General features: G+C 43.4%; 1 protein-coding gene across 4 annotated transcripts in view; it reads right to left on the reverse strand.

Moving 5' to 3' along the window:
• magi3b (membrane associated guanylate kinase, WW and PDZ domain containing 3b) overlaps nucleotides 1-22,179 on the reverse strand; it is a 135,902-nt gene that overhangs the window by 50,965 nt on the left and 62,758 nt on the right. For all 4 annotated transcript variants that reach the window (XM_089009996.1, XM_089009995.1, XM_089009999.1 and 1 more), the window contains exon 2: nucleotides 1,641-1,757. In XM_089009996.1, the coding sequence (XP_088866122.1) occupies nucleotides 1,641-1,757 (117 nt within the window). The remainder of the gene's footprint in view (nucleotides 1-1,640; nucleotides 1,758-22,179) is intronic.

Below are 22,179 nucleotides of genomic sequence, written 5' to 3' on the forward strand. Positions count from 1 at the left end.
AGAGCGTGTGCCTGTGACATTTAAGGACAGTGTGTGTGTGTGTGTGTGTGTGTGTGTGTGTGTGTGTGTGTGTGTGTGTGTGTGTGTGTGTGTGTGTGTGTGTGTGTGTGCGTGCGTGTGTGTGTGTGTGTGTGTTGTGTGTTTGTGCGCACATATGTAGAGGTGAATTTGGGGGGAGAAATGGATCATTTGCTGCACTTTGGTTCAGAAAGTGCTGATTCAACAGCTTTAAAATGAAAGATTCCGCAATACAGCATTCTCGGAAGCCATGTGTTCCATTGAGAGTACAGTGATACCTTGGCTTACAAACTTAATTGGTTCCCAGTAAGTGTGTGTAAGGCGAAAAGTGTGTATTCTAAACATTAATTTCCCATAGAAAACCATTAAAATTAGAATAATCCGTTCCCAGGTCCACATAAAACACAATTTTCTAATACATAACTACACAAAATATACGTTATTTTATGTAGAAAAAATGTGCTATGGTATTGTAATTAAAGAAATAAACTGTGCTGTATAATAAAGTCGATATATTTACTTTTGGGATGGTAAATATACATTCGGGAATGGCACTATATGTCATATTTTCAATTCCCGAATAAATTTGTGAATGTGTTCCATAAAAGTGTCGGACCTTTATTTGTAAATTTGTATTTTGGACAGATGCCCCCATTTCAAACTCATATAACTCCAGACCCATATAATTTAGGAATTGACTCTTTTTTTCTGATGAAAAAAGAGAGTCTAAGGTTTCTTACGCTACATTGAATGTTGATGTCGTCCTAAAACTCAATATTTTGTGGGTCCTAGAATCCAAGTGACAATGACAAAAACCCTGGCCCTGGGGTGGACACATTTTTGCACATCTGGCTGTGAATGAGTTAAGTAACGCACCCAACAGTTTTCACGACTGTTATCACCACCCACAAATAAATAAATAAATAAATAAATAAATACATAAATAATGCAATATCCCAATTTACTTATCTAACATCTGGTACAATACACTTTTGAAGATAAATACTGAAAGCATTCAAAATGATTTTGTGATCAAGTGTAGAGATTCCGTATCACTAAAAACCTTTTTAGCCCCCAGATATTTTAGCATGTGTAAATTGTACTGACATGAATTTCCTATGCCTCAAAGTACAGGTAATATCCAACTTACGACCAGTTTGACTTACGACCACCCGTACTTACGACCATGACCTCCAGACCCTATTTTTTTTTTTATTTTTTTTATTTTACACCTGGCACCGCAACGCGCTAGCAGGCCGGCAACGCGGAGGACAATTTTGACCAGGCAGCCAGCATCTCACTCTCGCACAGCAATCAACCGTGTGATGGCACCAGAGGGGGGAGTTTGCGAGTCAGTTAGCCTCCGAGTCTCTATTCAACATTTTGAAAGGATTTTGATTTCCGACCGTTTCAATTTACGACCGTTTGGTCGGAACGGAACTCGGTCGTAAATCGGATGTTATCTGTATCATAATTTGATTAAAATATCTGATACAGTGAGTTTTCTAATTCGATTATAATTGCGCAGCAGCTCTAAGAGCAATGAGACAAGTGATGAAATGTCTTCTGGCCCAGAATTGGAGTCCTGATAAAGTGTGTTGTGATGCATGAATCGTCCTTACATGGGATGGTACGAAGGTAGAGGTTGTCCCGTATAATTTGCTGGAGCTTGTGGTCCACCGAGCCCTTCTGAAACTGCAGACTGAGGTAGTGACGTAAATCCGTGTTCAATACTTTGCCTGCAAAGAAGAGAGACGGTACACATGACGGGTCAATACGACACCCTCGAAAAAGAGTTCACAGCCAAAAGAGAAATCAATCCGCTCCTTGTCAGCCTATGAAAGCGCCAACAGTGTAAAAGATCACAGTATTGATCCGGTGATATGATATCATTGGCTTTCCTTTCTGCATGGCTTCGCCTAATTGACGATTCAATGTGGGTCTTTTAAAATGGGGTTTCTAACAGAGAAGATGTAATTCAAGTGAACAAGGAGACAACCAAAAATATATGTAGGTCATGTGAAATTGTCCGTTTTAAGTCATCAAATGGACAGTAATCTCCTTTGAAAAAATGTTCTTTTGTTTATTACGATCCGTTTCAGATTGGAAAATTCAAAAGGATGACGTGACTCATGGCCACCTGTTCTTTTCTCCTCATCATTCTATATTTTTCACTGGTTTTCCCAGAGGAATTGGAGAGTAACAAAATGTCACGTCATTATTTACAGTGCACAATGTTGATTTGAATGTCACACTTTGTATTACCGTAAACACAAAATATGAGATATTGAGGGACAATATCATTGGAGGAAAAATGCTATTTTTTTTCATTTAACAATAATAATAATAATAATAATACATCTCATTTCTCAGCACCTTTCAAAAGTCTCCAGGTCACTTTACAGTCACAGAATATTTTTTTCTGTGGGTGAGCAGCGGCAGCCACACGCGTCAGCGTTCAATCAACCCGGAATAACTCAAATAGATAGAAAGCTAGCTAGCTAGCTAACAGCTAGCCAGCTAGATACCTAGTAAATACCTAAATATAGTTTGTAGAAAATATTTACATCTGTAGGAATGCTGTTAGACTACAATCTGGGTACCGTGAATAGAAAGCCATCGTGAGGGTGATAACACTTTGGGTTTCGAACCCTCACCACAAATCAGAACCATCCACGCTTTCTCTATCCCCCTCAACTTAATCCCATAATCTTGTTTCTTAACCCCAAACAATAATCCTTACCCCTAACATAACGACAACCCCTAAACAGTGGCGGGCCGTGGATTTCATTGCTGGGCCTTCGGTATTGCTATGTTTGAATCAATCCAGACTGAAAAAAAGTGTGGTGTGATTTACTACAAATCCTAGAGGCTCCCATGAGCTAGGAAATAACCGACCAACCTTTCTTTTTGATGTCCATTTTTTTCTTGAAAAGTCCACCTTGAAAATGGCTTTAACAGTAATTCTCCAACCTAATCTATTTCTTCTCCTCCGTCAGCCAATGTGGGTTGACAAAACTGCTATTTAATCAACATAATATATTTGTTTATGCAGCTCGTTACCGATATAGTATGCTAGCTCTGGCCAGTATTCTATTGTCACTCGCGGCCTGAGATCAGAGTACTTTTCACAAACTATGATTGGCTAGTCACTAGCCAATCATAGCTTGTGCTTCGTTTCGCTTCGTCAGCGAAGTAGTTCCTGGATAAGAAGCGAAACGACACCTTCTAAAAAGTACAGATGACGGCTGAAGAAACCTTCTCATCGATGGACCACTCCTGCACAATTGAGAGCTTACACAGACGCTAGTCAATCATAGTTTGCAACTTATGATTGACTAGTTACTAGCCAATCATAGTTTGCAAAAACTCCGATGTTAACCAGCGGCTTAAATAAGGCGTTGGTACCCCTGTTGGATTGCTAATTCGAAATCTGATTTGTTAGAGAGCAACAGTTTGATTGACACATTTGATGCAACAGGGACCGCAGAACTGATTGTGAAGGCGACCAGTTGGATTTCTGACCCAGGTAACAAATGATGGCTGAAATGTGATTGGTTAAATGCTTAAATATGAAAACACACATCTGGAAGTACCGCAACAGGGGAAAAGCAATGAAAGGATGCTGAAAGACAAATTGGAATTATTTAATAAGAATTCATGGACAAAATCTAAATAACATCAGTCTGTGATTCAGATATTTTTAGGCCAGCAGAGAAGGCTGAGCACGCCTTGACGGTCCGCCACTGCCCCTAAACCCAATGGAACCCCTATTACCGCAACTACTCAGACTAACGTCAATCCCAATCCCCAATACTTCATCGGACTGTAACACAAACCCAAAGTCGTATGCTAAACCTCATAAAGGCTACCAGACCTAACCATGGTATAATACATATCGCTATGCGCTCAATTTGTGTTTTTACCAACCTCACGAACAATTAAAACATTGTGAAGCCAAGTAAATGAGACTCCCTTCAATGTTTGCCAAAATAAAGCCTTTTACGCCAAAGAAATACGGAACACGCAGAGGCTTCCGACTCGTCTTGAAGAAAATGAATCTTTCTGTGAAATCTCATCCGAAGGAGTCTACAAAAAAGGAAGAAATGTGCAGTTTTCTGCTTGGCCTGTTTCGCCGTCACTTGACAGGCAGGAGACAGTCGCCTTTGAAGTGCTGCGCTTTATAGGAACGTCTCAGCCACCCCCCTGTTCTTTTGCTCTCCCTGTTCTTTCATAGCATAACGTAGCTCAGCAGGATTGCTCTGCGATGATGTCAATGCATCTCAGCACTACTTACGATGAGATCTTTCGACTGTAGTTGTAAAAAAAAACAGCGAGAGAAGGAACATGGAATAATAATGAGCTGCGGGAATAGTTCTGTGAGCTTTCTTAGCCTTCAAATCCTCTTTCTGGCGAATCATCTTTCAAGAGACATCGCAAAACAGGCCATTTTTATGGCTATTGTTTTACATTTGAAAGAAGTTCCGGATGCCAAATTACCGGACGTTGCTAGAATAGCATTTGTGTCCACTGGCTTTAGAAGTTACCGCCCTCCCATTAGGTTCAAGAAAGCACCACATGGCTCCCCACGGACGGCCATCATCACAGCTGGCCGAGCCGACAAAGTGGGGGCGGGAGGTGGTGGTGGACAGAGTAAGTAATCTGGCAACTCCATCGTAAAATTGGCCCAGAAACATTCCTCTTTGTTCCGATTCAGCTCATCCACAAGGGAGTCCATGAGGGGAAACAAAACTATTTCAACTCAACACTTTCCGTCAAGGGACTTCAACAAAGTCCACTTCAAATTGGTCGAGTTTCCTCATTTTAGACTGCCATTTCCGGACGTAGCCTGAAAAGCGGGGACGATTTGATATGAAGCGAAGCACTTGGATCTTTTTTGGAATGCTTGGAGGCATGAACGACTGTCCCATGAGTGGCGAGAGGTTAAATGCGAGTCAGGAAATCCACCTCAGTCTTGACATCCTCAATGGATACATCAACAATATGGGTTGAATCTAGCTAGCTATCTAGCTTGCTATCTCTTCTTCTTTTCCTTTCGGCTTTTCCCTTCAAGGGGTCGCCACAGCGAATCAGTAACCTCCATCTTCAGAGGTATGATACGCATGTTTGTTTTGGCCCAGCTTTTACGTCGGATGCCCTTCCTGACATAACCCTCTGTATATATCTGGGCTTGGGACCGGCACAAGAAGACTTATGTCCCTTTGTGGCTACAGAACAAGCAACACGCTCAGTAAAAGGCTCCCAAACATAAAATGGTCATGAGCACAGCAACAATCAAAAAAGCAAAACTATACTCACCATTTGATGACAATGCTTTGATCTTACCATGAAATGGGTATGTCTTTCCCTTACTATGATATAAATGAATAATAAATAAATAAATAAATAAATAAATAAATAAATAAATAAATAAATAAATAAATAAATCTATTGGTTATCTATTAGCTAGCTAGCTAACTTTCTATGTATTTGAGTTATTACGGGTTGAGTGAACGCTTGCACATGTGGCTGCCGCTGCTCACACACAGAATAACTTATCATGTGACTGTAAAGTGACCTTGAGAGTTTTGAAAGGCGCTTATAAATGAAATGTATTATTATTATTAGATAGCCAGCTAAATAGCTAGCTAGCTAGCTAATAGATAGCAAACAGATAGCTAGCAAGGTAGTCAGCTAGATAGCCAGATAGAATGCTAGCTAATAGATAGCAAATAGATTGCTAGTAAGGTAGCCAGTGAGATAGCCAGCTAAATAGCTAGCTAGATAGCCAATTAATTAATTCCTAAATTATATGGGTCGGGAGTTATCTGAGCTTGTGCCATGATGTTTGGACTGGAGACGGTGGCACTGAAGAAAAGACAGGAAGCAGAGCTGGAGGGAGCAGAGCTGAAGATGTTGAGGTTTTCTTTGGGAGTGACCAGGTTGGATAGGATCAGGAATGAGTACATTAGAGGGACAACTCATATTAGAGGCTTTGGAGAGAAAGTCAGAGAGGCCAGACTGAGATGGTTTGGACATGTCCAGGGGAGAGAGAGTGACTATATCGGAAGAAGGATGCTGAGCCTTGAACTGCCAGGCAGGAGACCGAGAGGAAGACCGAAGAGGAGGTTTATGGATGTGGTCAAAGAGGACATGGTGTAAAGGATAGCTGGTGTGAGGGAAGAGGATGCACAAAGCCGGGATAGATGGAGGACATTGATTCGCTGTGGCGACCCCTGAGGGGAAAAGCCGAAAGGAAAAGAAGAAGTTATCTGATCGCGGCTGTCCAAAATACATTTTGTTCATTTTGTTTGTTGACTTGAATTAACTCGTGACTTCTGGACCGTAAAGTACAAATAATGGGGCTACAGTCAAAGTAATATGACAAGAAAAAGGTTGCAGCCAACCGTGACTTCCCCCAAAACAGTAAGCAAAGAAAAGAAAATAGTCTATCTGAGAGCATGCTGTGAATTAGTCTGTATATTTTTGAAGTAAAAAGCACAAGACAAAGCGATCCCAACATCAAAATCGCGTGCATCCAAAGCTTCCAATCAAACTCTTACACAGTTGGGCTTTTAAATCCTTCCCCTAATGCTTCATTTTGTCCTAAATATCAAGCAGGTAGTTGCTCGGTCAACAACGAACCACTGCTGGCTGGATGACTCAGTAACATCCTGTTCGCCGGGCTCTCCTCTCAGCCCCTGGCATCCCGCTCTCATTGCCCACGCCTCCTCCATTGCAGCCTTCACCCCGCGGCCGACCGTGGCTATCTTTGGGGATAAAAACGTCCTCGGCCGGCTTTTGAGTGACAATCGCACAGTACTGAGCCTCGGCTCAGAGTGGGGTGGGGTGTCGGGGGCGTTGGGGTGAACCGCCATGAGCTTTGTTTAGAATCTCACACCTCACATAGCACCGTCAGATGGATTCTATTCACTTGTGTAAGCGGCACGCGATGGAGGACAGCGCATCCGGCGAGGAAAGCGGCTAGCCTGATGCCTGCGCTCCACTGCCCAATAAAAGTAAATCGACAGTGGTCTTGCACGCTCCGCCGCTAACCTCGACACACTTCATTGTACCTTTTTATTTATTATTTAACCTCTGACAAACAAGCAGCTTCAAAGTCAGCTTTATTGTCAAATATGCTAAAGCGTGACATACAGCACAGATGAAATTACTGTCCTCTCGTACCCAGCGCGCAAGGCACTTATGACTTTGGCAAACATAATAAACACGAAAACGCCAATTTGCCGGGGGAGAGAGGAGAAACCGCTGCGTATTCACGCACCGCCATTTTGGGGAAAAAAGACAAAATACCAAATGATGACAACACAAAGACTCAGAGAGACATTCATTCTTCAGCACTTGCTGTACCCTCTTTGTGACATGAAGCAGTTCTGGATGAAAGAGGTGAGCTTAACCCCCACGTTCTGTCCATGTCAATCTGGACTTGTTTTTACATCGAAAAGCAATAATAACAATAAAACAAGTCAGCTGACATGCAAGTCAAGGACAAGCAACCGACTTCATTGGTTGATGAATTCGGGACTTTTTTGTTTTTATTAAATAATAATCCATTTCATTTCTAAGCGCCTTTCAAAACTCTCAAGGTCACTTTAGAGTCACAGGGTACATTTTTCACTCAACCTGGAAGTAACTCAAAAAGATAGAAAGCTAGCTAGCCAGCTAGCTAATAGATACAGTAATAATAATAATACATTTCATTTATATGTCACTTTAGAGTCACAGGGTACATTTTTCACTCAACCTGGAAGTAACTCAAAAAGATAGAAAGCTAGCTAGCTAGCTAGCTAATAGATACAGTAATAATAATAATACATTTCATTTATATGCACCTTTCAAAACTCCCAAGGTTACTTTACAGTGACAGGATACAGTCGCTAACAGATAGCTACCTAGCCAGCTAGATAGCTAAACGATAGCTAGCTAGATAGCTAGGGAGCCACCTCGGCAGCTAATAGAGGGCTAATATATAGCTAATAGATAGAAAATAGATAGTTAGGTAGCTAGCTTGCTAGCTAGCTAGACTGTCAGAAGTCTTCTCTCATAAGGAATTCTGTCAAACGGAAATCCATTTAAGGGTCGGGTTTGCAGCTTCAGTAGGGACGCCCAGACTTCCCTCTCCCCCAGCCATTTCTAGCTCTCTAGCTGGCTACTAGCTAGCTAGCTAGCTATTTGATATCTATTTTGGACAACTTAAGTCAGCAATCTCTTTTTCAGTATGGATGCTATGTGTGATGAAAAAAAATGTGACGGTCATGTGAAGTGTGTGAGTCAAAATAAATCTTCACATCACACTTTCCATGTTCTACAATCTACATGAAAAACTACAAAAAAATGTAACATTGTAAACACATAAAGGACCACTAGAGTAAAATGTGCTGTTTGTCAGCTCTGCATCCTGATCCCGACCTTGTCGCCGCATTGTGCTTGGATAAAAGTGAACTTTCTCTTCTCCTTTTATTGCCGAGTACAAGCACGGTTTAATTATTGAACGTGTGAGTCAGAGACAAGAACTGCATTAGACGCCTAAATGAGGTGGAAACTGAGCAAGGCCATGACAAAAAAGCTCCCAGTTCCTGTGATGTACGAACACTAGCGGCTAAAAGATGCCCATCATGCACCTGTGCTCCCTTACGCAAGTGTGAAAAGCCTTCTTAAATAGAAAAATCACCCAAACGCTGCACTTCCACTATAAGCTTCATTAATTTCATCCCTGCGCATTAAACCCATACTATTTTGACGTATAATGTTAATTCTATTCAGAATTATTGTTATTTTGTCATTAAAATAAAAATCCATCTATTTTCCAGACCGCTTCATCCTCATTAGGATCGCAGTGGGTGCTGGAGCTGATCCCAGCCGTCTTCAGGCATTATCTATTTGCCGTCTATTAGCTATCTATCTGGCTAGCTGGCTATCTACCTAGCTGTCTATTAGCTAGCATGATATCTATTTGAGTTACTTCTGGGTTGAGTGAACGCTGGCGCGTGTGGCTGCCGCTGCTCACCCACAGAAAAAAAACTTATCCTGTGACTGTAAAGTGACCTTGAGAGTTTTGAAAGGCGCTTATGAATGAAATTTATGAGTATTATTATTATTATTATTATATTGTATGTCTTTGTGTGCCCTGCGATTGGCTGGCAACCAATTCAGGGTGTCCCCCGCCTCGTGCCCGAAGACAGCCGAGATAGGCTCCAGCACCCCCCACGACCCGAATGAGGAATAAGCGGTACAGAAAATGGATGGATGGATATCCGGCTATATAGCTGGCTATCTCGCTAGCTAGCTATTTGCTATCTATTTGCTCTCGAGCTCCCTGGCCGGCAATCTAGCTGGCCGGCTAGCTATCTAGCTGGATAGCTATTAGCTAGCTATTGGCTACCTAGCGAGCATTCTATCTATTTCAGTTACTTCCTGGTTGAGTGAACGCTGGCGCGTAGGGCTGCCGCTGCTCACCCACAGAAAAAAAAAAAAAAACATATCCTGTGACTGTAAAGTGACATTGAGTTTTGAAAGGCGGCTTATAAATAAAATGCATTATTATGATTATTCTTATTACTAGGCGGGGGACGTCCTGAACTGCTTGCCTGCCAATTGCAGGGCACACGGAGACATACAGTCATTATCACACTCAGATCTAATGACAATTTAGAGTGTTCAATCAGCCTGATATGCATGTTTGTGGAATGTGGGAGGAAACCGGAGTAAAACCCACGCGGGCCAGGGGGGAACATGCAAACTCCACAGAGGGAGGCTGGACCGGGTCTTGAACCCACAACCTCTCCACTGTGAAGTCGACATGCTAACCATTTGACCACGAGGCCATCTTGTAATAAAAATATTCTTTTTTTTTTTTTTTAAACTTGACTTCTTACTATCGTTTTTTTTTTTCGATTACATAATGCAACCGTTGACTTGATTTAGCCTTCTGTTTGATGAGTGTACAAAGTCATTGCAAAGCTAAGATAGCGGTCACAAGGCGCTTCACCAATAATCCGGCCAGCCGCGAGGGAGTGATAAAACGAATATATCAGATTTTATCTTGGGATCAAACGACAAAGAGCTTTCTGCGGCGGCTATTTTGCGGGAAGCAGGGAAAGAAATCTCTCCGCTTCCTATTTTGGCTTCAGGTGTGCTGTTTTTGAAAGCCTGATGGCGACATGCTTATTCTCATCGTTTGGAAAACAGCACGCATTTCGCTTGGCAATGGGCTATTTTTTCATAAATTCATCTCTTTTTTTCCATAAAGGTGACTCCTCATCGGAAGGTCATCATTTCGTGCGACGTAAAATGCCAAAACCATGCGCACGGTTTATTCTTGAGTGAGCAAAGAGCATTGTGGGGGCATCATGGGAAAGTGCAGCGTGCATTGAGTGAGAATGAGAGCACAGCGGACAGATGTTTACACAGACATTATGAATGCAGGACTATTACAAATAAATGAGGGCTCGCACCAAATAAATTCATACTCACTCGGTCCTCTTGAAAAAAAAAAAAAAAAATTCTTCAGTATTTCTTGAACTGCTGGAAATCGCCAGGACACCTCTATACAATGTTGTCATTATCACAATACGCCTGTGTAAACACCCAGTTGTACAGGAGTGGTAGGGCCAGAGGTACCTGTAAAATTTTAGTTAGCTGACGAAGCTTCTCGGATGAGGAGCGAAACGTCCTACACCTTCAAAGATGATGGCTGAAGCAACCATTTCATCATTATCACAATGAACATCGAACTTTGTCAGTATGGATGTACTTTTATTTGTCTCACAGTGGAGAAATTTACATTTCACAGCAGCAAAGTTATGAAAGGAAGAGGAAAGGAAAGAAAGAAGTAGAAAAACGAAATACAGGAGCTGCTGGAAAGGCAGCCACTCTCGCGGCACCATCTTGAAGTCAAAAGAACAAAAAAAAAAAAAAACTAAATAAACAATATGACAACACAAAGTCAGAGACAGTCATTCATTCTTCAGCACTTGCTGTACCCTCTTTGTGACATGAAGCAGTTCTAGATGATATGGTATAGTTCTACGTTAACAATCACTACACGAGGGATGGGCCCACTGGCAAATCACGAGTTGCATGCAGACACAAGTCCATCCATTCTTCCATTTTCCACTTTATCGTCATTAGGGTCACAGAGGGTGCTGGAGCCTATCCCAGCCGTCTTCTGGTACTGGCCAGGGGACACCCTGAATTGGTTGCCAGCCAATTGCAGGGCACACAGAGACAAACAAACAAGTACAAACAAATGAAAATTCTTCCAAAACCGGATGTGCTTATGAAAGCAAAACGTCAAAACTTGTTTTTTTAAATTAGTGTCAACATACTTTTATAGAGGCACAAACAACGGCTCTTTCTTTCTGATTGGGACACCACGATGGGATCATTGTTGGGACGATGACAACAAATTATCAGTTAATCCGTTATTCACAATTCTCTCACATTCAGACCTAGAGACAATTTACAGTGTTCAATCAGCATTTAGAGTGTTCAAGAGAACATGTAAACTCCACAGGGAGTTAACAGGCCGGACTGAGTCTTGAACCTCTGCACTGCGAAGCTTGCGTGCTAACCACTCCTCTACCAGACCGCCCTGATTTTAGACAGTAAACATGTTTATTGGAGCTGAGGAGACTTAAGTTGTAACAACAAAGTCTGCTACTAGCTGGCAGATATCACTCAGTAACACCTTCCAACCTGAAGACCGTTGATAGTTGTGCATCGGAGAAGAAGAGAAAGCAATGGTAATCAATCTGGAATGTAGCGCATGCGGATAAATCGGGAGAGAAGTCCAAAATAACAAATAAGGCGGCATCGCCATCCATAATGACGCTATCTGTTAGCTACATATCCAGCTAGCTAACCAGCTATCTATTCGCTAGCTGGCTGGTAATTAGTAATAAGTGCCTTGCATGCTGGGTCCGAGAGGACAGTAATTTCATATATGCTGTATTGGATTGGATTGGATATGCCTTTATTAGTCTCACAGTGGAGAAATTTACATTTCACAGCAGCAAAGTGATGAAAGGAATGAAAGTAGAAAAACGAAATACATGAGCTGCTGGAAAGGCAGCCACTCTCGCAGCGCCGTCTTGAAGTCAAAATCGTATGTATGTCATACATATTAGCATATTTGACAATAAAGCTGACTTTGACTTTTGGTTAGCTGGCTATCTGTTGGCTATATAGCTAGCTAGCTAGCTGGCTATCTGTTGGCTGTCTAATAGCCATCTTAGCTATTAGCTATATAGCTAGGTAGCTATTAACTATCTAGCAAACTACGAGTTAGTTATTAGCTATATATCAGAATCAGAATCAGAATACCTTTATTCGTCCCGCAATGGGGAAATTTGCAGTCCACAGCAGCAATTGAAGAGGGATGGGGTTGGGGTGGGAGTGTAAGGATAGAAAACAAGATATTCTAAGCATAACAAAATAAAAATGTCAACTGTATACTGTGCAAATGTAGATGTGCAAAAACCGTTCTATAAACAAGACTGTACATAGTGCAGAATCAAGAGATGCATTTAGATATATTGCAACAACCCATATTTACAAGTGTCCAGTTTTTTTTTTTTTTTTTTTTTTTTTCACATGTGATCATTGGGAATTGTGAAGCCTGACAGCAGTCGGTAGGAACGAGCGGCGGTACCTCTCCTTCTTGCAGCGCGGGTGTAATAGTCTCTGGCTAAAGGAGCTACCCAGAGCTGTCAGGATGGGCAGGAGGGGGTGTGAGGGGCTGTCCGTCATAGCTTTTAGTTTAGCTAGCGTCCGTCTGTTGCCCACCTCCTCTAGAGAGTCCAGCGAGCAGCCCACGACAGAACTGGCCCGCTTGACAAAGCGCTCCAGTCTTTTTCTGTCCCGGGTGGTGATGCTGCCTGACCAGCAGACAATGCCATAGTGGATGGCTGATGCCACCACAGAGTCATAGAAAGTCTTTAGGAGTGACCCCTGAACTCCAAAAGACCTCAGTTTCCTGAGGAGGAAGAGGCGACTCTGTCCCTTTTTGATTAGGGCATCCGTGTTTGTTGTCCAGTCCAGTTTATTGTTGAGAGTAACACCCAGGTACTTGTAGGAGGTCACCCTCTCAATGTCCGAACCCTGGATGTTCAATGGTGCAGGTGACGATTGTTTCCTGCAGAAATCCACCACCAGCTCCTTGGTTTTGCCAGTGTTGATCTGGAGGTGATTCTGCTGGCACCAGTCCACAAAGTCCTTTGTCAGTCCCCTGTACTCCCTATCGTCTCCCTCTGTAATGAGGCCGACAATAGCTGAGTCGTCAGAGAACTTCTGAAGGTGGCAGGTTGGGGTGTTGTAGTTGAAGTCCGAGGTGTAGAGGGTGAAGAGGAATGGAGCCAGGACTGTTCCCTGCGGCGCTCCGGTGCTGCAGAGAAGCCTGTCCGACTCACAGTTCTTTACCCTCACGTACTGTGGCCTGTTTGTGAGGTAGTCTGTAATCCAGGATGTGAGGTGATGGTCGACTCCGGCATGCTGCAGCTTGTCCCCCAGTAGACTGGGCTGGATGGTGTTGAAGGCACTGGAGAAATCGAAGAATGTGATCCTCACCGTGCTCCCAGCATTCTCCAGGTGCAGCAACGCCGTATGGAGGAGGTAGATGATGGCATCCTCCACACCGATGGTGGGCTGGTAGGCAAACTGCAGCGGGTCCAGCGATGAGCTTGCCAGCGGTCGCAGGTGGGCGAGGACGAGTCTCTCCAGCGTCTTCATCAGGTGAGACGTCAGCGCCACCGGTCTGTAGCTGTTGAGCTCTTTGGGGTTGGCAATCTTGGGCACTGGGACCAGGCATGACGTTTTCCACAGCTGTGGAACTCTGCCCAGCTTCAGGCTCAGGTTGAACAAGTGCTGGACAATGTCACACAGCTGGTCGGAGCAGGTCTTGAGGAGTCGGGAACTGATGTCATCCGGACCTGCTGCCTTCCTCACCTTCATCCTCCTCAGTTGGTTCCTCACCTGCGCAGTTGTGACAGACAGGCAGGAACCAGGAGGCAGAGTGGCGGCTGAGGGTGTGGCAACGGTTGGGAGGGCAGATGTTGGTTGTGGAAAGCTGGTCGTGAGAGGGGGCAGGGAGGGTAAGGCCACAGTGAGAGTTGGTGCAGGTGCAGCTACAGGTGAAGTTGACGGTGGTGCGGGGGCGGCTGGCGTCTTGTCAAACCGATTGAAAAAGCGGTTGAGTTCATCTGCCCAGTCCTTGTCTTTTTCGTTCAATGTCACTGGGCTTTTGTGGCCTGAGATGTTTTTCAGGCCCTTCCAGACACCAGCGACATTGCTGGCTTGCAGCTGCTCCTCCATTTTCATCCTGTAGGCCTTCTTCCCCTCTCTGATCTTCCTCCTCAGTTGGATCTGCACGGCCTTCAGTTCCTCTCTGTTGCCCGACACAAAAGCCCTTTTCTTCTCCTTCAGGAGGACTTTTATGTCGGGATTAATCCATGGTTTGTTGTTGGCAAAACACCGCACAGTCCTGGTGGGTACGGTGTTTTGTTCACAAAAGTTAATGTAGTCTGTGATGGTGTTGGTGAGTGAGTCAATGTCTTCCCCATGAATCTCAGTAAAGAGCTCCCACCTGGTTGAATCAAAACAGTCCCGCAGAGCTTCTTCAGCTTCTGTGGACCATCTTTTGATCGTGCGGGTCACAGCTGGTTGCCTCTGGACAAGGGGTTTGTACACAGGCTGGAGATAAACCATATTGTGGTCTGCTCTTCCGAGAGGGGGGAGGGGGGAGGGTTTGTATGCATCCTTGGCGTTTGAATAAAATAGGTCCAATATGTTATTGTCTCTGGTGGCACAAGTTACATACTGTGTGAATGTTGGGAGGGAGAATTTCAGGGAAACGTGATTGAAGTCCCCTGAGATGATAAACAAGGCGTTGGGGGACTGGGTTTGCAGCTTGTTTACAACAGATATGAGGGCATCGGAGGCAGCGCCGCCATTTGCCGTAGGGGGAATGTACGTCGTCACGGCTATGACGTGTGAGAATTCCCGTGGCAGGTAATGCGGCCGAAGGCTAACGGCTAGCAGCTCGATGTCCCGAGTGCAAAGTTTTTCCTTCACCGTGATGTGCCCAGGATTGCACCATTTGTCATTCACAAATACAGCAATCCCCCCTCCTTTCTGCTTACCGCTGCCTTCATTTCTGTCCGCTCGTACGAGTTGGAAGCCCTCCAACTCTGCGTGGGCGTCCGGAGTGATTGCCGAAAGCCATGTCTCCGTGACGAGTAGCAAGCTGGCTTCCCGGTACTCCCTCTGATGTCGCGTTAGCGCCGTCAGCTCGTCCATTTTATTTGGGAGCGATCTCACGTTCCCCATGATGACGGACGGGAGAACGTGTCGGTATTTCCTCGTTCTTTTGCGGCGATCTTTCCCGGCCCGACATCCTCGTTTCCTCCTCTTCAATTCATCGGGGATGTCTGGTGCGGCGGCCGCTAGTCCGCTGTTAGCCCGCCACGCTAGTAGCTGGTCTCGACTGTAAACAATGGGATTCCGCGTGCGCGTGGATTCCCCGTTCACAGGAGCGATGAAAAAGTAAAAAATAACGGCGATGAGCAAAAGAAAAGATGCCCATCTCCTCTCCGTAGGTTTATGGAACGAGATTAGGCAAAACAAAAACGGAAAAGTAAAGAAGTGAAAAAGTAGACAAGAAAGGGAAAGAGCTGCTGTGGAGGCAGCCACACAGGGGGGCGCCATCTTAGCTCTAGCTAGCTAGCTAGTAGTTATCTATTAGCTAGCATGCTAACTTTCTACCTATGAGTTATTCAACTATCTAGCAAACTAGCTAGCTATCTATTAGTTATCTATTAGCTAGCTAGCTAACTTTCTACCTATTTGAGTTATTCGACTATCTAGCTAACTATGTGTTATCTATTAGCTATCTAGCTAAGTTTCTACCTATTTGAGTTATTCAACTATCTAGCAAACTCTCTATGAGTTATCTATTAGCTAGCTTGCTAACTTTCTATCTATTTGAGTTATTCCGGGTTGAGTGAATGCTGGCGCGGGTGGCTGCCGCTGCTCACCCACAGAAAAACTGATCCCTTGATTGTAAAGTGACCTTTACTTGAAAGGCACTTATGAATGAAATGTATTATAATTATTATTATTATTATTATTATGGCCTTGCTATGACACATAACGTCAAGAAAATGGTGTCTTGGAGATGCAATGGGAAGTAGATTATTTGTTCACAAACAAACCGATCTGCCTAGTGTGTTACAGACCTGACTCTGTAACACAAGACTATGTTTTCAACCATTAAAATACCCAGGAAATAATATCTGACAACTGTTCTTGACTAAGTGTGTTACAGACCTGACTCTGTAACACACTGAGTCAAGAATCGTTGTCAGATATTATTTCCTGGATGAAAATGGCATTTTTGTGCGCAGTACTCTGACCTCCAAATAGCGGCGATGAAAAATGTTTGTGTCCCATTCCCCCATGCCTTTGTGTTGCAATCATGACAAAGCTCATCATAGGGATTGAAGGACATTCCAGTTACTCACAGTACACAATCTTAATCCCTTTCTTATAAATCCGTTGCCTGAGAGAAAGCGCTGATCAATTTGTAACAATGAAACCATCAAAGAGAATGGCGCACGACATTCTCGCACGACAGGAGAGCTGGCGACTCATAAGACATCCAGTGGCTGTGGTGTTGGTGTATTTTCACTTGGGGGATCAAGTGCTCAAATCCATCAGGAGGCCTGATTGACTCTTAAATGCTTTTTCCAGTTGAGGAGTCTGCTGGGAAAAAGATGGAAACACACCCCGGCACACTCCTAATAGGCACAAAGGCCACGGGAGATTGGAGGAGAGATCGTCCAAGCAGCTGAACGTTTATCAACAACGCTGATTCCTCGCACGGATACCATGCCGTAAACACAGCAAATTAAATTCCATTCCATTCCTTCTGCGTTTTCACGGCGAGGGGTCACGGATGCACAAGCTTTCCGGTTTTGGTTAAGCCTGAATCCAGAGGCCTGAAATACAAATTCAGCACCGCAGTGTGAACCTCTGCGATTGGCTGGCAAATGCTTCAGGTTGCCCCCGGCCTGATGCCCAAAGACAGCTGGGATAGACTCCAGCACCCTATATGACCCTCGTGAGGATAAAGCCAGTCGATAAATGGATTGATGGATGGTCCTGACCTGTTTTCTTCCCTATTATTAGGAAAATCCACTTTGAAGACACTTTAAAGCCAAGGATCATCTCTCATAGGGCATTTGATGTTCTCGGTCGGAATGGCGATACCATTGGCATGATTGCCCTTCTATGTTTCTTGCCATTTACAGCAGAGCTCAATCCCTATGACTGTGATAGAGAATAGACAGTATAAAAGTTATCATATTTAAAAGTTTCATGCTTAGAAAGCCCACAATGGAAGCACAGAAAATCTGGGGTCAATCTCAGGTGAACATACACAGCCTGTTAAACTGTCATCTTCATGTAGGAGATCTGCCCTTGGACTAATTTAGGACTTGGTAAACTCCTTCACAGGAAGAGCTCATTAGCCAGGTTACAAATCTATCCGTTCATGGAAAGACAAGCCATTAAAATGTCTATGTTGCGTGAGGTTTGTGTATCAGTCGAAATGGGATGGACAGAAGAAGCAGAATTTTCACAGTTGCAGCAAACCAGTGATGTTGTACAGCATTTTTTCAAGTAGGTCCTGCACTGACAGCCTGGTTCAGATGTGTTTCTGAATGAGGAGTGGGGTGGGAGGTGGAGCACAGGTGACTGGATGACACGAGGCCACCAAGGGCAGTGTTTACAGACTCTGCAGAGATAGAAAGAGTCGTCTGGATCCGCGTCGAAGCATATTGACGAGGCAAGAGTCGATTTCGACACCTCTGCGGCTTTGGGGAGCAGTCGCTCCACCCTGAGAGAGAATACTGTCAAGGCTGGAGAGACAAAGGAAAAGAGAGTAGGAACGTGGGCGACCGTGACGGCCTGGCTCAGGTGTGTGCCTTGACCCGTTAATAACGCCGCATACGGATCGTTCGCTGCAAAGATGGAGATGTGGCAATAACTCCTATAAGGATCAGGTGCGACACATGCGTGACATCAAGCATGGAGGGAAGGACCCTTGTTGTGTTGTAAAATGCAGGAGACTTCAATTAAAGGAGACTTATGATCCAACAAATTCTATTTACTTATTGAAATACTGTTCCGACTGCTCCAGTATGAATCTGTTTGACATTGGGTAGTCTGTTTTCTTATCATCAAACCAGCCACAGTGCATACTGTAGGTTGGTACTTCTGATTTTATAGTCTTGGACAATTGTCCTGTCAACCAGGAGTTGTTTTCTATGTTTTTCTGTGCTCTGCTAATGTATCGATCAATATGCCTACTCATGCTGCTATTATGATACCTGATTGGAGCGTCAAAGGTAGGTTTTATAGGTCTGTATTTTGATGGAGTTTCTCCATCTGGGGGTCCTTGACGATGAGAACAGATGAGAACATCTTTGTTTTATGCTATTTGATTGCTCTGCTGATAATTACTTACTTATGATCCCCATCGAGTGTTACTATAGCAACAATGACTGCATGTCACGACTACACAAACATAACCAAGAGCAAGAACAATCACACAATTATATATGCCAATGTTATTATACAATACTGTATAGTGTGTAGAAAACCACTCCTGTTTTCTTGCATAAACAATATAAAAATAGAAGGTAAGAGAAGCATTCGAGTCAAATTGCATCAGTGCACTGACCTAAATACCTCAGGAAGTAACACTTCATTCTGGCCATTTCAGAAAGGAAAAGAAAATGGACATTATGGATGGTATCAAAGTAAAGAACAAATGGTGTGTAAAACCAACCATTAGTGAGAAGGTTTCTTCAGCCGTCATCTGTACAAAAGTGAAGGTTTTCGGACGTTTCGCCTCCTATCCAAGAGGCTTCGTCAGCGAACTAAAGTCTGACTGGTCGTATCGGCCCCATTTATATATCCCTAATGTCCAGACCTGGTGGCGCCGGACACAGCTATGATAGGTCCCTACTCTCAGGTTGGGGGGGGGCAGGGGAACCCTCCCTGTGGCCCCACTGATTGTTCCTACATTCCTGACTAACGACTGGCCTATTACCCCCACTCCCCCTGGTATCACCTCATCAGCATAACGACCCTCATCAGCATTGCGAAAGTTGCCTAACCTGTTTTGCCTAAGCAAACCGATAAACACGTTAAGGCAAAGATTAGTGCATTAGTGTTTATCGGTTTGAAACCGATAAACACGTTAAGGCAAAGATTAGTGCATCCAAAAGATAGGCTACCAAATGAAAAACAAAGTAATGTAGTTTATTCCATACATTGTAAGAATGAAAATTGTAAAGAGCAGTACATTGGGGAGACTCAACAAATTCTCAATAAAAGACTTTATCAACATCGCAGGGATAATATTAGTGGGCCTCAATCGGCAGTACATTTGCACCTAAAAGCTAGCAACCACTCATTTGACGACAATGAGGTTAAAATCTTAGGGAAAGAACATAGATGGTTTGAAAGGGGGGTAAAAGAAGCGATTCTTATAAAACAACAAAATCCTTCATTAAACCGGTCTGGTGGGGTGAGGTTCAATTTGGATCGTTCATACAATAGCCTGCTTAGGCAAAACAGGTTGGCAACTTTCGCAATGCTGATGAGGGTCGTTATGCTGATGAGGTGATACCAGGGGGAGTGGGGGTAATAGGCCAGTCGTTAGTCAGGAATGTAGGAACAATCAGTGGGGCCACAGGGAGGGTTCCCCTGCCCCCCCCCCCAACCTGAGAGTAGGGACCTATCATAGCTGTGTCCGGCGCCACCATGTCTGGACATTAGGGATATATAAATGGGGCCGATACGACCAGTCAGACTTTAGTTCGCTGACGAAGCCTCTTGGATAGGAGGCGAAACGTCCGAAACCTTCACTTTTGTACAGATGACGGCTGAAGAAACCTTCTCATCGATGGACCACTCCTGTACGACTGAGAGCTTACACAGACGAACCAACCATTAGATTAGATGGATATACAGTAGATAGGTACAGTAGATAGACACATATCTAGCTAGCTAGCTAGCTAGACCTGTGTGTGGGTGTTTGTATGACTAGTCTTGTGAGGACCACTAACATTTTATACCATACGTAGGGAGGACATTTTTGACAAGTGAGGAACTTTTGGCCGGTCCTCAAGTTTTTCATTCTCAAGGCTTCTAGAGAGTCCACATATGCATCTCTTAAAGTTTCAGAGAGGTCCTCACAAATTCACCCAAAATGATTTGTGGTGTGTATTTTCATTTCGCTTGGATACACACACTTTTTACTCACTGTGTGTGTTTGTGCGTGGTTAATGAGAAGAAAAAAGTTCATACCACAATAAGTAAAACGATATTTAAACCACATTCACTACATGGGTGAGGACTTTGAATGTACCCATTCAGAAACCTCACTCCTGCTGTTATTTCAGTTTCAAGTCAACTTTTTATTTCTTTGTTTTTAAAGAAGTTGAAGTGGGAAATGGGTTGACATTTAGTGTTCAACTGCAACACTAGTTCTCTCAACTTATCAGCAACCGTGGTCCTCACTCCTTGTCTGGAGTTATCCGGACCTCACAAAACCATTGAAACAGGAATGTGTGTGTGTGTGTGTGCGTGTGTGTGTGTGTGTGTGCGTGTGTGTGTGTGCGTGTGTGCGTGTGTGTCTGTCTGTGTTTTTTCAAGCATCTTGGAAAATGAATGCATGAATGAATGAGTAATGTTTTTTTTAAATATTTTTTGTGTGGTGGGGGGTGGAATAAAATGTGTAGCCATCACCTTTTTAGCCAAAACACATTTCTATACATACTGTAATATATATTTTTACACTTCTAGTACTGGATGTGGAAGTACCTATTTAGCCATTTATAAAGCATCGAGAGTCAGTAGATAAAAGGAGCTGAGTAATTGCTGTGCCTGCTAATTATCCTTTGCAAACACAACAAGAAGCGGTTGTCATTATATCATTTCAAACTGAATTTCACATTGCCACATCAACGGGAGGAATATTTGGTAGTGTTTATTCGAGAGTCTGGCACAGAGGAGGTTGAAAGTGTTTTTTTATCATTTCAAGATTGTGTTGAGGCTTTATTGACTGGAATACTACGGCAAACACAAGGGGGAAAGCACAAATTAACAATGTAGGCATGCAAACGATCACACAAATGCACTCATGGCCGCTTGCACACAATGTTATAGTTGGTCTGGGAATGTTTCACGTAGTAAATCTGCAACGCTGACATGCCGCGATAAATTATAGACTGGATTGAAAGCTGAAAAAAGGATAGCGAGGCTACCTTCAAGCTTTCTGACAATGAAGCACAAAGGCGGGCTAAATCAAGCTGTCAAAAAAAAAAGTGGTTCAAGACCACCCTTCCCAACATGACGAAGGCCCACTCAGTCGGATGATACGCTGAACGGCGAGGCTTATTATTTATTGACACCGATACCCACAAGGAATACACCACGCCAGAGTGGGACAATGGTTAATTTAATCAAGTGGAAGTCAACTTTCTCTTTTGAAATAATAAAAAAAAAAGTAGCTCTGACGGATAATCCGCTTTCTCGGAAACGCTCCCAACAGGATTAGTCCCCGAAGGGGAGCCGGGATGCATGTTATGGAGCCGAGTGAGTGTGTGAGAGAGAGAGCGAGAGAGAGAGAGAGAAAGAGAGAGAGAGACAATTGCCAACGAAAACAAAACTACATATACATTTTTTTTAAATATGTTATTTAGTTTACAAATGGCATTTTATGTTTCAGTTTTCCTGATTGTTCCCATTTTGTCAACGACAATAACTTTAGATTTGTGCTCATTTCAAGGAAATAAATTCTCAATGCACACCACACTACTTTTTTTCCATCTTAAATTGTATCTTAAATCTATATTATATCTAAATATTTTTATGATATAATCCCCCCCCAAAAAAAAACACATTTGAACTTCATGCATCCTGTCATTCATTGGGTGTTCACTCTTCAGGACATTCATAATAATAATAATAAATAATAATAATAATAATAATAACAATAATAATAATAATGTAGCTGGTGTGAGAGATGAGGATTCACAAAGCCGGGTTAGATGGAGGACACTGATTCGCTGT

The sequence above is a fragment of the Hippocampus bargibanti genome, linkage group LG12 (assembly GCF_051943395.1).
Source record: "Hippocampus bargibanti isolate YZ-2025 linkage group LG12, ASM5194339v1, whole genome shotgun sequence".
Lineage (NCBI taxonomy): Eukaryota > Metazoa > Chordata > Actinopteri > Syngnathiformes > Syngnathidae > Hippocampus > Hippocampus bargibanti.